At 41.3% G+C, this 16,387-nt stretch overlaps 2 protein-coding genes across 2 annotated transcripts in view; both read right to left on the bottom strand.

The window, feature by feature from the left end:
- Window positions 1-401: 401 nt before the first annotated feature.
- Window positions 402-16,387, bottom strand: part of LOC118215101 (NACHT, LRR and PYD domains-containing protein 3-like) — a 102,273-nt gene continuing 86,287 nt past the window's right edge. The window contains exon 6 of the mRNA XM_035395538.1: window positions 402-645. Within this exon, the coding sequence (XP_035251429.1) occupies window positions 577-645 (69 nt within the window). The 3' untranslated portion in view covers window positions 402-576. The remainder of the gene's footprint in view (window positions 646-16,387) is intronic.
- Window positions 5,028-15,607, bottom strand: LOC118215100 (NACHT, LRR and PYD domains-containing protein 12-like). Its single transcript, XM_035395537.1, has 5 exons — window positions 15,280-15,607; window positions 11,807-13,252; window positions 11,436-11,767; window positions 9,848-10,021; window positions 5,028-5,292 (listed from the first exon to the last, which is right to left on the bottom strand). Exons 1-5 carry the CDS (start codon window positions 15,580-15,582, stop codon window positions 5,028-5,030), a joined length of 2,520 nt encoding a protein of 839 aa, XP_035251428.1. The 5' UTR covers window positions 15,583-15,607.

Genomic DNA, 16,387 nt, shown 5'->3' with positions numbered 1-16,387 from the left:
CCCAGCTACGGCATCCCACCCATCTATGCGCAGATGGGTTCATGTCGAACCACAAAATTAGCAAATGGGCGCAAGCGGGAAAAAATCACGTTGTGCCCTACCAAATTGCAAATACACTGCTTGGACCAGACTTGTGCTGGTACGAAAATAGAGCCCAATGCGTTCATGGCTATAAATAACAGTACAAATGAGTATCGTACCTTATCGGACCTGTGTTTTGTAGTTGTTCCAATTACCTTTTGTATGCACTTATTGTACGTCGCTTTGGATAAAAGCGTCTGCCAAATAAATGTAATGTAATATAAACTAACAGGGCTGTGTGTCAAACTAAAATAATATGGATGTGGATTGAGCAATTATCAAACGCATTTGAGTTTACACTCCACTACAGTTCAGTAAACAGGACTAATTCATTTTCTTCATTCATCTGTGTAGAGTCAAATTCTACCAAGAGGAGAACAGGAACATGCTGTTTCAGTTCTGTGGAGTGTCTGTTTTCACATTAGAAACATTGACATCAGTGTTGTATTTAGTCACATTGTAGCCCTTATTTATTGAAGGGGTGTGTGTTTGTACTCACCCCAGTCTCTGCAGTTTACAGTGTGGGTCCTCCAGTCCAGCAGAGAGCGCTTTCACTCCTGAATCCTGCAGCTCGTTGTCTCTGAGCTCCAGATCTCTCAGCTCTGAGTGAGGAGAACGCAGGACTGAGGCCAGATCATCACAGCAGCCCCCTGTGAGATTACACCAACCCAGCCTGTGGAGAAACCACACACACACACACACACACAAATACACACGCATACAAGTGCGCGCACACACACACACACACACACACAAATTATCTGTGACACTGCACCTTGGCAGTTGATACATTCCTACACATTCCTGAGATGTACACACAAAAACAGGGAGGGGGGTGCGTAAATTAAGTTCATAAAGTATTCTGACTAATCCACTAAAGTCTAAGGCAATTACTGGGCTCTATTAACCAATAAAAATATTAAACCTTAGGAGTTGTCAGGAATCTACTGCAAGCATTTTTTGTGGTGCACTTCAGTTCATAAACATCTATACATTTCAAAGACGCTCAATATTCATCACTATTAATAGAAAAAAATAACTGTTAATGTACAAGTATAACCCATTAGCTAAATACATTACTGTTATCATGATAATACTTTCTTCCTAAACTTGTAACCATCAAGTTATCAAACAATTTAAGTTTAACAAATTATCCAGACTGTATTTTTGCCATTTAAAAATATTGAAAAATATTCTTTAAGGTGAAATGAAACCGCATTCAATACAAAATTTTGCTCTTCCTTATTTACCTCTCGCCAAAGTAACGTGACGTGACCATAAATGAGAGCAAGCATACGTCATTTACCTGTCGTCAGAACGATCACGGCCCCTTTTGGGTGAAAACAAGCACTGCAAAAGTGCCGGTGGCAAATTGGAAAAACTAGTGGCACCATGCCTAAAAGCTGCTGCGTCGTATTTTGCACTTCAAACAATAAAAAAAAAACCCAGTTTACGATATTCTTTGCTTCCCCAAAGAGCGAAGGACAGTAAAAGAAGAGATCTGTGGCTTCAGGTCATCCACAGAGAGGATGAAAATGGAAAACTGTGGGACCCGGCCAGTCAATACGTGTACACCTGTGGCAAACACTTCATCACAGGCTAGTAAATGATATTAAAGTCAACAGTTATAATGTTAAAAGTCAAGGTAGTGAATGCTGCATTGAAAGGGCAGTACATAGAATATACTGAAAAGCCAAGGAAATCCCAATTTAATGTTAGCCTGTAACAAAACGGTTAAGTTAGCTAACAGCTAGCTCGCTAGCACTGCCTGCAGCAAGCTTTCTTTTCCCCTGCTTTGTTGATGGAATTATTACTGTCTACGTTATAGCCTACCTTATAATTGCAGGGTGCTAGTTAGCTTGCTAAGCCCCTGCTAAGCATGTTAGCGATGTAATTAGTTTACAGTAATGTCACATTGGACAGACTAGCAACATAGAAAAATAAAGTGGATTTGGCCTCCTAATAGCTAAAAAGCAATGCAGTATTATTATTTTATGCAGGGCACGGATCATGGTCCCATGAGGCCCTGGGCACATGTCTTTTGTAGCCCCCCCCCCCCCAATATTAAATGATAACCACTAAACAGTGTGCTAGTGTGTAACAACACCACAATGTGCATTTAGCATACTTGTTCATTTGGGCTAGCTAATCATCTCTCAATTAGGTTTTTATTCCCACGGCCACAGCATCCCATGTTTTGAACAAATAGAAGTTTTGAACTAATAGCACTAACAGTTAGATAACTAGTAGCTTTGATTTAAGCATCATGACTGACATGCTGTTTTAACATTTATTCAACCCACTGTAGCTAGCTACCCCCTTTATCTTATACCCCTTTCACACAGACGACCCGCTACGTCGTAGCTTAGGTTATTATTTTTAACACCTTCATTCCACAGAGAAAGGTACAACTAATGACCCTGTGCTCTATATGGCAGTGAGGACTCTCCTTATGTTCCTGCTTTTGGGATGGCAGGTATGCCATCCCGCCAAGTTACGCCTTGGCGGGGGTATGCCCCATACCTATACAGCACCGAGAGTTTGGCACTTTTCAGGGTTCCCCACAGAAATAACCACAACAGCCACAGACACTCAGCCCTTAAAAACATTAAATTCTGTACATTCTGACCCCATTTCAACAGACAGATTTCATAAACAACTTCACATGTCCACACAATAAAGCCCCAAACTAAGGGGATTTTGCGTTTTCTCCTTCTTCTTCTCTTTCTTCTTCTTCTTCTTCTTCTTCTCATTCTTCTTCTCATTCTTCTTCTTCTCATTCTTATTTTTCCTGCCGCCTATCCCACTGACAACATGTCTCCCCATTGGACATTTTACGGACATCAGCCAAATCCTCACCCTCACGACCCAATCAAAAACTTGCATACACACGCAAAATACCCATACCTTCTTACTCTGAAACATTACCAGTTTAAACAGCTAATCTGCCTGTGGCCTAGTGGGTAAGGTTACAATCTTGCGAACATGGGGTTGTAGGTTCAAGCCCAGCTAGGGACATGTTTTTTTTTTTTTAACCTGCTGTTACCCTCACTAATAATTGTCTGCTACTTCTCAATTATTGCTTTTGCACCATACCTACCCGCCGTTCACCGAACGTATACACTGCATTATGACGTACCGTCTGCACGTTCTGTTATTAACTGGCTACAATATTGCAAAGCCATATGGATTCAACGGGAGCTCTTCTGTGCTTACTGGCCTGTGTTCTTCTTTAAAACCATGGACAGGTTTGCTAATGATATTTCACACATTGCATAGCTATGTCATGGTGCTGCACTAACAAAGTCACAGACTGGTAAACCTCCGGTTGAAGGATTGAATCCCGCCTCGCCCTCGGACAGATAATTCCCTCTTTTACACTAACGTTTTCTTACGCTTTTATATTTTCTTTACCAAAACTCACTCACGGCCACCCATATGCATTTCATGACGCCAAATGTATTCCTTTTATTAAAAACTTACACCAGTTCACCACTGTGCCATTTCTACTAACTATATTTCTTCACTTGGCTACCGTACGAAACCTTCTTATCAGCAAACGCCACGTTTCTACATTCATGTTACCTCGCCCTGTTCTCTATCTAGCCACATACAAACAATTACTACGTATGTACGTTCTGCAACTCCCCATTAAAACATTACATTTCAAATCATGACTCACAAGTATAACTACTAGTACTGAACATGAGAAGAGCACATCAGTGCAATAGATTACACACATTACTTAACCCTCCACTTTAACAGTTAATATTTTATAGCGGCTGTTATATATACCATTCCATAAGGAAACTAAGCTCGCTCATGGACACTTTATTTACTCCGCACTATAGTCTGTGATCATGTCAACCTTCACCTACATGCCCATTCTGCTAAAAACATATTGTTTCAACTACGCAATTTCATCATTTCGTCCTAATTTCTCTCACACTGTTGTTATTTTCTCATATGTAAAGCCTGCTGGGACATACGCGTCTGCTCCTATTCTCCACTATCAAGTTTTCTGGTTCTAACTCAGCAAAACAGCGAACAGGATTCCCACCTGCAGATAAGCCTATCAAAATGCCTTATAAACCTTACAAACACTAAAAGTGCATCTCCACGAAATAACAGACAACGGAGCAGGACAGCAGGGTACACAAGTTGCGACCTAGGCAGCTCTAATTCTACGGGCTTGCTGATTCTTTTCTCAATTAAGGCTCGTTGTATGGCCGTCAAATCCGTGAGTACATACACTGGCCATATTTCACCTGCGTTTCTGTTGCGTTTACACTTACGCCACCGCACCCTTTGTCACAACCACTGTTTTACATATAGCAAACCGAAACTGCTAAACAGTACACGCTCATCAGACTGTACAAATTCACCCAAGGATAGCCATAATCCACAACCGTTTCTTACAGGGTCACTTCGCATTTCTCACTCTCATAATAAAACACTTTGCAAAAAGAAATGATATCTCATAAAAAACACGTTTTCAACGTACAAAAATGCCAAGTTGCTCACACATACAAGACATACACCGTCTATAACTCATTCATTCAGACTGCCAAAATCCAGGCCTGCCATTAAAAGTATTGATATCAAAATGACGCCAAGTTACGGTACTACAAACAATATAGGCTCTCTTGCCTCACCGAAATTAAATAAGATGTATTCCAAAGCAATGCTACCCAATATTTCCTCAATTCTTTCAAGGCATTGCTTTGGAATACATCTTATTTAATTTCGGTGAGGCAAGATAGCCTATATTGTTTGTAGTACAATAACTTGGCATCATTTTGATATCAATACTTTTAATGGCAGGCCTGGATTTTGGCAGTCTGAATGAATGAGTTATAGACGTTGTATGTCTTGTATGTGTGAGCAACTTGTCATTTTTGTACGTTGAAAACGTGTTTTTTATGAGATACTGTACACAGCATTACTCACCCCAGTCTCTGTAGTTTACAGTTTGGACTCATCAGTCCAGCACAGAGCAGCTCCACTCCTGAATCTCCCATGTTGTTGTAGCTGAGGTCCAGTCTCTGTAGTTTACAGTTTGGACTCATTAGTCCAGCACAGAGCAGCTTCATTCCTGAATCTCCCAGGTTATTGTAGCTGAGGTCCAGATCTCTCAGGGGTGAGTTTGATGACTGAAGAGTAGAGGCCACAATATCACAGGACTTCTCTGCGAGGCCACAGCTGTTCAGTCTGCAAATAATAGTTCATAAATTATAGTATAATAACATTAGTTATTAATTACATTAAGATGAGCATGTCTGTGTGATGTGGGGCCAGTCTGGTGTGCAGTCTACTGAAGGTAAGACCAGCAGCTGAGAAGACGTGCTCAGATGGCACTGATGTTCCAGGAATGGACCAATAATGTTTCACTAATGCTGCCTGACGAGGGAACAGTGACTCACTAATTCAAGAATTTAGACGCATCTCTTTAATTTAAAATTGAATCACCAACATTAGGTTATTCATTGAAATGGTTTATAGAAATTTAACAGTTTAATCTATAGAAATATAGTCAATCAACATCCTTATTAAGAATGAACAGTTCGATTGAGTGTTGTCTTCCATGTCGGCATTTTTCCCCCTCACATGAAATTTCTCCACTTCTCCCATCGCGGTGTTAGCTACAAATACACAGTTCTACCCTTTGGTCTTTCCCTAAGCCCACAGGTGTTCTGTCTTTGTGTAGAGGCGGGTCTGGCTCCAAACTATTGGCTGATCATTGGCAATTCAAAACCCAGAGTTGTGAAGGACACTCAGCGAGTTCTGACGCATCTGCTGTCTCTTGGTTTCAGGGCAATCTCTCCCCATCCTGGAGTGTAACCTTCTTGGGAGTGGATTTATACTCTGTATCCATGTGAGCTTGCCTATCAGCGGACTGAATTTTACCTCTCAGAGTATGTCTCTCTCATGTCAAACTGAGCTCGAGAGTACAGTATCACACATGCCTCAGACTACAGGGGCTGATGGTGCCAGCCTCTCAGGTTATGCCACTGGGGCTGTTAAGAATGAGGGGCTTTATGGGGTGGATTTCATCCCTCCACCTCAGCCCTGTGTGCGATCCCCATCGCTGTCTCACAGTGACACACAAGCACTCAGCAACTCTGTGTCACTGGGAAAACACAGACTTTTACACTCAGGGAACCCCTCTCAGGATCGTTTTCATACGGAGAAAAAGGACAGGCGTGAATCTGCTGTCAGGAGAAACCCACTGTACGGGGAATGGTGTCTCCATCTCCAGATTGAGGAAATGTTACTGCAGTGATTATCCCCCTCCTTTATGTACAGCCATGCACGCTCCCACTACGCACGGACCTCCTGTCTCAGGTGAACGGGGAAATACACCACCCCGGCCCTGAGCGAATAACTCTATGGGCTTGGCCTGTGAGAGGCATAACCTCAACACAGTAGTTGCGTGACTGCAACCATCCAGAGCACGAGAGCGCCCTCTACCAGGTCACTTTATGACAATAAGTGTCTGGTGTTAGAAAGATGATGTGCCTCTCGTCAGTCAGTGCCTTACCAGTGCTCTGTTACTGATGTGCTGTGCTTTTTACAGAACCTTTTTGATAAAGAAAAATAATTTTCTACCATTAAGGTCTACCGGGCAGATATCACTGCTTGTCATTTTGGTTTCAGAGACTATGCAGTGGGGCAGCACCCCCTCATTCACAGGTTCATGAAGGGGGCTCACTGTTCTCTGCCTGTTGCTAAAAAGCTCATTTCCCCATGGGATTTATCACTGGAGCTGAAGGCCGTTTGAGTCTATAAATAAAATTGCTGTCTCTCCAGACAGCATTGCTGCTCACACTAGCCTCAGCTAAGTGAGTCAGTGACCTCCATTTGCTCTCAGTGCATCTCTCATGCACAATGCTCCCCTAATATGGACACGGTTTTTCTGTTCTCCACACATATATGACAAAGACTAAGGCTTTTAGAAAGACCGACCAGCTCTTAGTCACCTGGGCCCCTGCCTGCAAAGGGAAAGTATCTCTAAGCAGCAGCTGTCCCACTGGCTTGTAAAAGCTGGTGGGAGACAAACTCCCCCTGGAAATCACTTTCCAGAAGTGCGATCATCCTGCAACCCTCACACAGCTTTGGCCACATTTTACCCCCTAATTATTGCCTTATCCCTCCCTAAATCTAGAGTAAGATACTGCCAAGACGGAGACACTAAGACCCCAACTTAAGAATGCAGAAGGTTGCTCTGGACAAGTAGTAGCAGAAACCATACTGGAAAAATAAGGCACTTTTAATGAACTAATGTTAATTGTTTAATTAGTAACTTGAAAAAAAATCTATGAACATTAATCAATCCAATAATAATAAACTAACTAAACCTTTATTAAATAGCCATTACTGAATAGTAATAACTGAAATAACCCTTGTACTAGATCATATTTGATTTACAGGTCAAAATACAATAAACATTTATCTGGAATTGGATTATAATATGCTATGGCTGATGTTAGCACGTAACAATAAACAAAAAACTATCTACCGAAAGCTAAAATTTGCTCCTGGGAATGTGAACAACCACAAAAAACCTCCCTTCAGCAAGACGATGGCCAAATTAGCTAACCGGCTAGTTTGCTAGCCAAATGCTTAATGGAGGAAAAAAGTGGAACATTCTCTCCCTGTCGCCTGATGGTAACAAAGATTTTCACCCTGAGAGCAAAACAATCTTACTTTACTTTTAAAATCTGAAACTAAATATCAAATACACACTTGAAAGCACAATACAATCCTGTAACAAACTTTTCCAAACTCCACCAGACACTATCTTATCTCTCTTTCTACCACAAACAGGAAGTGCATGTCAGGCACAAGCAATCGAGCAAGAGCTGTGAGCATAGGGCAATCTGGGAGTTGTCCATATCTCCCCATAAGTGGATCTCAAACTCAAGATGATGAAAGAGAACTTTAGGTTGCTGCCATAACCCCTGAAACATTGAGTGGAAAGACTGCCCTCACGAGAAGCGAATATGTTCACTGAAGAGTAGTAGTGTGCTCTTCCCGAAGGGTAGTAACCTCCTTTAGCATTGGACATTCTATTGTCTGTCAGAGCCAGACTTGGGGCAATTGGATGCTACTGTGGAGATTATGGCCAAATGTCATTCCCCACTCGATGTTTCAGAGAACTGAGCTTACAACAGAAACATATAGTTTTGTGGTAACACCCCTACCATGTGCATCTTAGGTCCGGGCCACACCGCTTACATCGCGTGTGTGTGACGGTCGCGGAACCTCTTGCTTCTCATTTCGGCGCCCATGTTAACAACTTAGAGCAGCTACACAGCCAGCGTGAGACGCGCGTCTGAGGCGCGACTTGAGCCTCGCTGCTGCGGCGCGTCATCTAGAGTTTCGGCATGGAGCCTATTTTTCACGAGTGAGGCGTGCAGTTCTCAGCAAAAATAGACAGTGAATAGAGCTGTTGATAGTCATATTGACATCATACCAGCAAAATGACATAACTGACTCCTTTCACTATAGTTTCAATGTCTAGGCTATATCTGAATATGTCACAGACATGAAAAAAATGTGAAGAGGGATTGCTGTATATTTTTTTATTTATTTCTTTTATTATTATTTTTACAATTGAGCACACACTTCTAACCTTTTTCTGTGTAAACTAAATATAAATTAAATTTATAATGAAATGAAATCAAACGTTCTATTATTGATGGCTATTATCAAAGGCAAACTCAATGTAGAAAGATAGGGCTGGCAGTAGCAGTGCCGCAGCAGCAACGCTGGCGGTGTGGACACACGCATGCCTGCGGGCCGCAGCAGTTCAGCGAGGTAGCCGCCACGCACACGTGAGGTAAGCAGTGTGGCCCAAGCGTTACTCACTGGGCATATTGTTAGTTTCACTAACAGGATGTGCAGCTCCTCTGGGATAGCTGTTAGAGTCAATGTCCAGAGGGATCCAAATGTTTTTGAATAAAATAATCTAGAGGTCATGCCCCGGGATTAGACATCTAGTCTCATGACCCAGATGGGGTAAGCGTTAATTAGGTTGATCCTAGAGATAGTTGTTAGTTTCGGGGGCAAGATCTGCATATTTTACAGGTTAAGTTGCTAAATTTGGTGCATAAGTCTATGAATCGCAAGATTCCTGGAGAAGCAGTACAATTACCTCCTATGACTGAAGTTCTTAATGTCAGAGAGCACTTATATGAATGACTGGCAGCAGTAGATAGTCTCTCTGTCAAAGTCAATAATTTTTTTCCACAAGAAAAAGTAGCCGCAATAGGCGTTTATTCTTCATCTAATGTCTCCCCATATGCCGATTTGTAGAGTTATTGTGCTATTTGAACAAGATGGTAATATTTTGTGGACCAATCAGGGACATGTGACACAATATGTCCCTGATTGGTCCACAAAATATTACCATCTTGTTCAAATAGCACAATAACTCTACAAATCGGCATTCAGTCACTGTATCTCATGTGCTTAGTGGACTTCATGTCCCTCTAATTTGTACAACATGGCGATGCTCACAAACTACCCTTCCCGGGCTTCAATACGCTTCTGACCAAGCCCATGGAGAGTCAATGGGTGATGTCACAATATTTTTGTACAGTCTATGATGCAAACCCATATTCACACATAAACATGGAGGTTTTAGGTTTAGAAATTGAGTCAGTGAAATTGTCTTCCCCCTAATGACAAAATCCAAACCCTTACACACACATGATCACTCATTCTGTTTACTTAAGGTTACGCAGTACACAACCCAACTCACCCCAGTCTCTGTAGTTTACAATTTGGACTCATCAGTCCAGCACAAAGCAGCTCCACTCCTGAATCTCCCAGGTTATTGTAGCTGAGGTCCAGATCTCTCAGGGGTGAGTTTGATGACTGGAGAGCTGAGGCCACAATATCACAGGTCTCCTCTATGAGGTCACACTTGTTCATTCTGCAAAGAAGAGTTTACACATTCAACTCAGGTAATTGGCTCTCTTCATGAAAATAAGCAAAAATGATTGTATAGGAGAAACAATACACCTAATGATTAAAATGTTCTGCTGAAACGTTTGGAAAAACTACTTCATTTCTAGTATAAGAAACTTTTTTTTACTAATAGTATTTTTATCAAAAAATGATAGGGGTTATTATTCTCACCCCTAAATAAATATATTTAAAATAAAACCAAACAAAGTGGCATTTGTGATGCTATTCTATTTTTAAAAATGTGTTGCAGGAACTGCCTTTCATCATTTCCTGAATCACTGGGGTATAAATATGAGGTTGCACAAATGTCAAATCCCTTTGTCATCTATCACCATAGGGAAAACCAAAGAGCTTTCAACCCAGAAGAGAGAGATGGTTGTTTATCAACACAAATCTGGTTTGTGCGCTGTCGGTTCCTCATGCTACATAGCCGGCAGCTACCAGCCAGCCAGCTAGATTATTCTATCATAGGTAAGTTAGTTACTAATTTTGTCCTCCCATCCAACCACAGCGTCTGGCTTCAGTCGGTTTTCTGGTCTGAAGAACAAGCAGACCCATCGCCCCGTCCCACAGATGGACTCTGCCATTTTAGAGCAGCCAGTAGCACAGTGGTTGTGGTCTCATCAGAGGCAGTTTGTAAAAATGAATGATAGTTTTGTGTAGCAATAGTCATTTGAGCACCCTGGGGAAATACAAAGGGACCCTCCGTGTGTTTTTTCTTTAGTTTCTTTTCTCATGATTCATTGCTGAGCTCACTGAAAGTCAACCATCTAGCAATAGGAACTGAGCAGACGAGACTAATCATGCCAGTGACATCACAACATGTTCCAAGATGGCTGCACCCTCATGCAAATTTTATTTTACTAGATTATTTTGTTACCTGGAACCTGTGAGGGGGAAAGGAGAAGAACTTTGTTTGGTTTAATTATTTTCTGTGAATAGTCTCTCTCTCGCTAAGCCCACAGTAAACGCCGGTGAAATCCTTTTCCCACAACTCCCTGTGTCCAACTCTTCTGTCCACAAAAGGGGTGTGTCACGGCCTTTCACTTTCAACAAATTCACCATTTATTAGTAAACTGGTGTCTTCGCAAATAATTCGTAAATTAGGTCAAATAAAATAAATGAAAAGTGAGAAGTTTTGGGATTTGATGCTGCTTATGTTCTGGATTCAGAACATTAAATGAGAGCACTAGCTCACTTGTCTGACAATTTTATTGAACTTCATGAATGTATTCATTATGAATTCATGTTAGCAACTACATTATCTAATGCCAATTAATGTGACCTAATTGTAAATTGTAAGGCTTAATTCTGACAAGGAAAAGAACGTGTGAAAAGATGTGGTCAATCATCTACATTATTAATGACATAATACTCACATGGCCTTCCTGCAGTTCCTGATTACTGGTAGAAGTCTCTGATGACCTGCTGTTGATGTGTTGTAGGTCTTCAAGTCAAACTCATCCAGGATCTCCTCTGACATCAGTAACACAAAGGCCAGAGCTGAACACTGGTCTGGTTCCAGCTCTGTATCAGAAAGTTTTCCTGATCTGAGGGAATTCTGGATTTCCTCCTCTAGAGAGTTGACATTCAGTTCATTGAGACAGTGGAACATATTGATGGTCCTCTCTGCTGAAGACTCCTTTCTGATCTTCATCGTAATGTACTGGACTGTTTTCTCAATGCTTTGTGATCTGCTTTCTGTCTGTGTCTGTGGGTCTGGTACAGGTGATCTGCTTCCTGTCTGTGCCAGAAGACCTCCTAAAAGTGTCTGAATGGAGTCCAGAGAGAGGCCAAGAAGGAATCGGAGGAAAAGGTCCAGGTGTCCATTCTTACTCTCTAAGGCCTGATCCACTGCACTCCTGTGTAACTCAGACAGCTGCACTCTGTCACTGTGAGGTTTAGATTCTTCTGCTCTGAGTACATTTCTGTTCTCATTTACACATGAATGAAACACAAAGAAGGCAGCCAGATACTCCTGAATGCTCAGATGAACAAAGCAGTAAGTCTTCTCCTGATACACTCCAAACTCCTCTTTAAAGATCTCTGTGCACACCCCAGAGTACACTGAAGCTTCACTGACATCAATGCCACTCTCTCTCAGGTCCTGTTTATAGAATATCAGATTGCCCTTTTCCAGCTGTCGAAAAGCCAGCTTCCCCAGTTTCAGGATGATTTCTGTATCTGATGCTGACATCTTCTTTGAGTTTGTCACATTGGTGTTATGATACTTCTGATTCTTTACATTTGTCTGAATTAGCAGGAAGTGTGTGTACATTTCAGTCAGAGTTTTGGGTAGATCTCCACTCTCTGCTTTACCCAACATTGTCTCCAGAACAGTAGCAGAAATCCAGCAGAAGACTGGTATGTGACACATGATGTAGAGACTCCTGGATGACTTTATGTGTGAGATAAATCTGCTGGTCTGGTTCTGATCTCTGATTCTCTTCCTGAAGTACTCCTCCTTCTGTGGGTCATTGAACCCTCGTACCTCTGTCACCTGGTGGACGCACTCAGGAGGGATCTGATTGGCTGCTGCTGGTCGGGAGGTGATCCAGAGGAGAGCAGAGGGAAGCAGATTCCCCTTAATGAGGTTGGTCAGCAGCACATCCACTGATGATGACTCTGTTACATCACAGCAGTTCTCATTGCTTTGGAAATTTAGAGGAAGTCGACACTCATCCAGACCATCAAAAATAAATAAAACTTTGACTTCATCACCTTCAACACTTTTGATCTCTTTCAGCTGTGGAAAGTAGTGCTGCAGAAGTTGCATCAGACTGAATGCTCTTTCCTTCTTCACATTCAGATCTCGGAAAGGGAGAGTGAAGATGAAATCAACATCCTGATTGGCTTCTCCTTCTGCCCAGTCCAGAATGAACTTCTGCACAGAGACGGTTTTCCCAATGCCAGCGATGCCCTTTGTAAGCACAGTTCTGATGGGTTTCTTTTGTCCAGGTAAAGGCTTGAAGATGTCATTGCAGAGGATTGCAGTCTCCTGTGTGGTTTGTCTCTTGGATGGTGTCTCAATCTGTCTGACCTCGTGCTCATTATTGACCCCCCCACTTCCCCCCTCTGTGATGTACAACTCTGTATAGATCTCATTGAGGAGGGTTGGGTGACCCTGCTTTGCTAAACCTTCAGCTATGCACTCAAACTTCTGCTTCAGATGAATTTTCAGTGCCTGCTGGGCTTTCTTTATGGATTCATCTGAAAAGAGGAAATATGATAAATAATTGTTTAAAATAAGATAATAATTTCCCTTTCAATAACAGATTTTAAGAAGAAACAACTGCTCTTACCTCCTGAGCTACCTCAGGTTTGCTAATGATATTTCACACATTGCATAGCTATGTCATGGTAAAACCACAGACTGGTAAACCTCCGGTTGAGGACTGAATCCCGACTCGCCCTCAGGCAGATAATTTCCTCTTTTACACTAATGTTTTCTTACGCTTTTATATTTGCTTTATCAAAACTCACTCACGGCCACCCATATGCATTTCATGACGGCAAATGTATTCCTTTTATTTAAAAGTTACACCAGTTCACCACTGTGCCATTTCTACTAACTATATTTCTTCACTTGGCTACTGTACAAAACCTTCTTATCAGCAAACGCCACGTTTCTACATTCATGTTACCTCGCCCTGTTCTCTATCTAGCCACATACAAACAATTACTACGTATGTACGTTCTGCAACTCCCCATTAAAACATTACATTTAAAATCATGACTCACTCATAAGCATAACTACTAATAATGAATATGAGAAAAGCACATCAGTGCAATAGATTTCACACGTTACTTAACCCTCCACTTTAACAGCTACTATTTTGTAGCGGCAGTTATATATACCATTCCATAAGGAAACTAAGCTCGCTCATGGTCACTTTATTTACTCCGCACTATAGTCTGTGATCATGTCAACCTTCACCTACATGCCCATTCTGCTAAAAACATATTGTTTCAACTATGCAATTTCATCATTTCATCCTAATTTCTCTCACACTGTTGTTATTTTCTCATATGCAAAGCCTGCTGGGACATATGCATCTGCTCCTATTCTCCACTATCAAGTTTTCCGGTTCTAGCTTAGCAAAACAGCGAAGAGGATTCCTACCTACAGATAAGCCTATCAAAATGCCTTATAAACCTTACAAACACTAAAAGTGCATCTCCACAAAATAACAGACAACGGAGCAGGACAGAAGGGAATACAAGTTGCGACCTAGGGAGCTCTAATTCTACAGGCTTGCTGATTCTTTTGTCAATCAAGGCTCGTTGGATGGCAGTCAAATCCGTGAGTACATACACCAGCCATATTTCACCTGCGCTTCTGATGCGTTTATACTTACGCCACCGCACCCTTTGTCACAGCCACTGTTTTACATATATAGCAAACCGAAACTGCTAAACGGTACACGCTCATCAGACTGTACAAATTCACACAAGGATAGCCATAATCCACAACCGTTTCTTACAGGGTCACTTCACATTTCTCACTCTCATAAAAAAAACGCTTTGCAAAAAGAAATGATCTCATAAAAAACACATTTTCAACGTACAAAAATGCCAAGTTACTCACACATAAAAGACATACACCATCTATAACTCATTCATTCAGACTGCCAAAATCCAGGCCTGCCATTAAAAGTATTGATATCAAAATGACGCCAAGTTACGGTACTACAAACAATATAGGCTATCTTGCCTCGCCGAAATTAAATAAAATGTATTCCAAAGCAATGCTACCCAATATTTCCTCAATTCTTTCAAGTCATTTTGTACCGTAACTTGGCGTCATTTTGATATCAATACTTTTGAGTAACTTGGCATTTTTGTACGTTGAAAACGTGTTTTTTATGAGATCATTTCTTTTTGCAAAGCGTTTTTTTTTATGAGAGAGAGAAATGTGAAGTGACCCCCCCCCCCCCCCCTCAGGGACATTTAATCTTGTTCATTTGCTTGTCATTGTAATCACAGCTTGAGACAATATTTTAATACATTTAAATGTAAAATAAATAAATGTTATTTTTGGCCTTTTATATGCAGTACATAATATTGTCAATGTAAAACAGTATTATGAAAGTATAGATGCTGTAAATCAGAACATTGATCACTGTTAGATTTGCACTGTTAGATTTGCTTTCAAAATTCTAATTGACACACAGTAGCAACGAAAAAGATCTTACTGTGCTCATGTCTTTCCAGTGAATCAGCGAGATCCTCCTGCTTCATGTTCCTCAGGATGTGGAGTGTGATCTTCAGAGACCTCTCACTGCCACAGGTCTCCAGCATCTTCTCAACCATGTACAGGGCCTCAGGATCCTCCTGCTCTCTCTCAGTGCATTCTGGGTAATCATCAACTTCATGACTGTCAAACAATTCCTTAATAAAATTCATAAACATATCCAGCCAAGTAGGATCTTCAGGCAGACTCTGATCTTCAAGACAGCATTCAGGGAAATCCTGACTCAGATGGCTCTGGAACAGTTTCAGCTTTTCATCCTTCTTCAGCTTCATTAGAGTGTGCAGGAGAGACTGAAATAAACACATGAAGAGGTGTGCTGTATCAGTGTGATATAAACACATGAAGATGTGTGCTGTATCAGTATTAAATAAACACATGAAGAGGTGTGCTATATCAGAGTGAAATAAACACATGAAGAGGTGTGCTGTATTAGAGACTGAAATAAACACATGAAGAGGTGTGCTGTATCAGTGTGAAATAAACACATGAATAGGTGTGCTGTATCAGAGTGAAATAAACACATGAAGAGGTGTGCTGTATCAGTGTGAAATAAACACATGAAGAGATGTGTTGTATCAGTGTGTGAAATAAACACAGAGGTGTGCTGTATCAGTGTGAAATAAACGCATGAAGAGGTGTGCTGTATCAGTGTGAAATAAACAAGTGAAGAGGTGTGCTGTATCAGTGTGAAATAAACACATGAAGAGGTGTGCTGTATCAGTGAGAAATAAACAAGGAAGAAGTGTGCTGTTTCAGGGTGAGACAAACATATTAAGAGGTGTGCTGTATCAGAGTGTGAAATATACACTTGAAGAGGTGTGCTATATCACAATAATGAATGAACATGACAAATAAAATGGGCCATAATACATGTGAACAGTAACCCTGAAGTTTTGCGATAAATGTATGGTTACACATGTATTTGCAGATTATCCTGGATTAAAACATGACTACTTTATATTGACCAACTGTCATTCCTGCAGTCTTCTGGGGGAATCCCCCTCCTGGAGGGGTGGCTGTTAGGGGACAATTCTATTCTTTAAAGACATGGCTGACGATAATATAAGAGTGTGTGAA

The sequence above is a fragment of the Anguilla anguilla genome, chromosome 16 (genome assembly GCF_013347855.1).
Source record: "Anguilla anguilla isolate fAngAng1 chromosome 16, fAngAng1.pri, whole genome shotgun sequence".
Lineage (NCBI taxonomy): Eukaryota > Metazoa > Chordata > Actinopteri > Anguilliformes > Anguillidae > Anguilla > Anguilla anguilla.
Note: the sequence above shows the minus strand (reverse complement) of the source record. Positions and strands in the feature narration are given on the sequence as shown.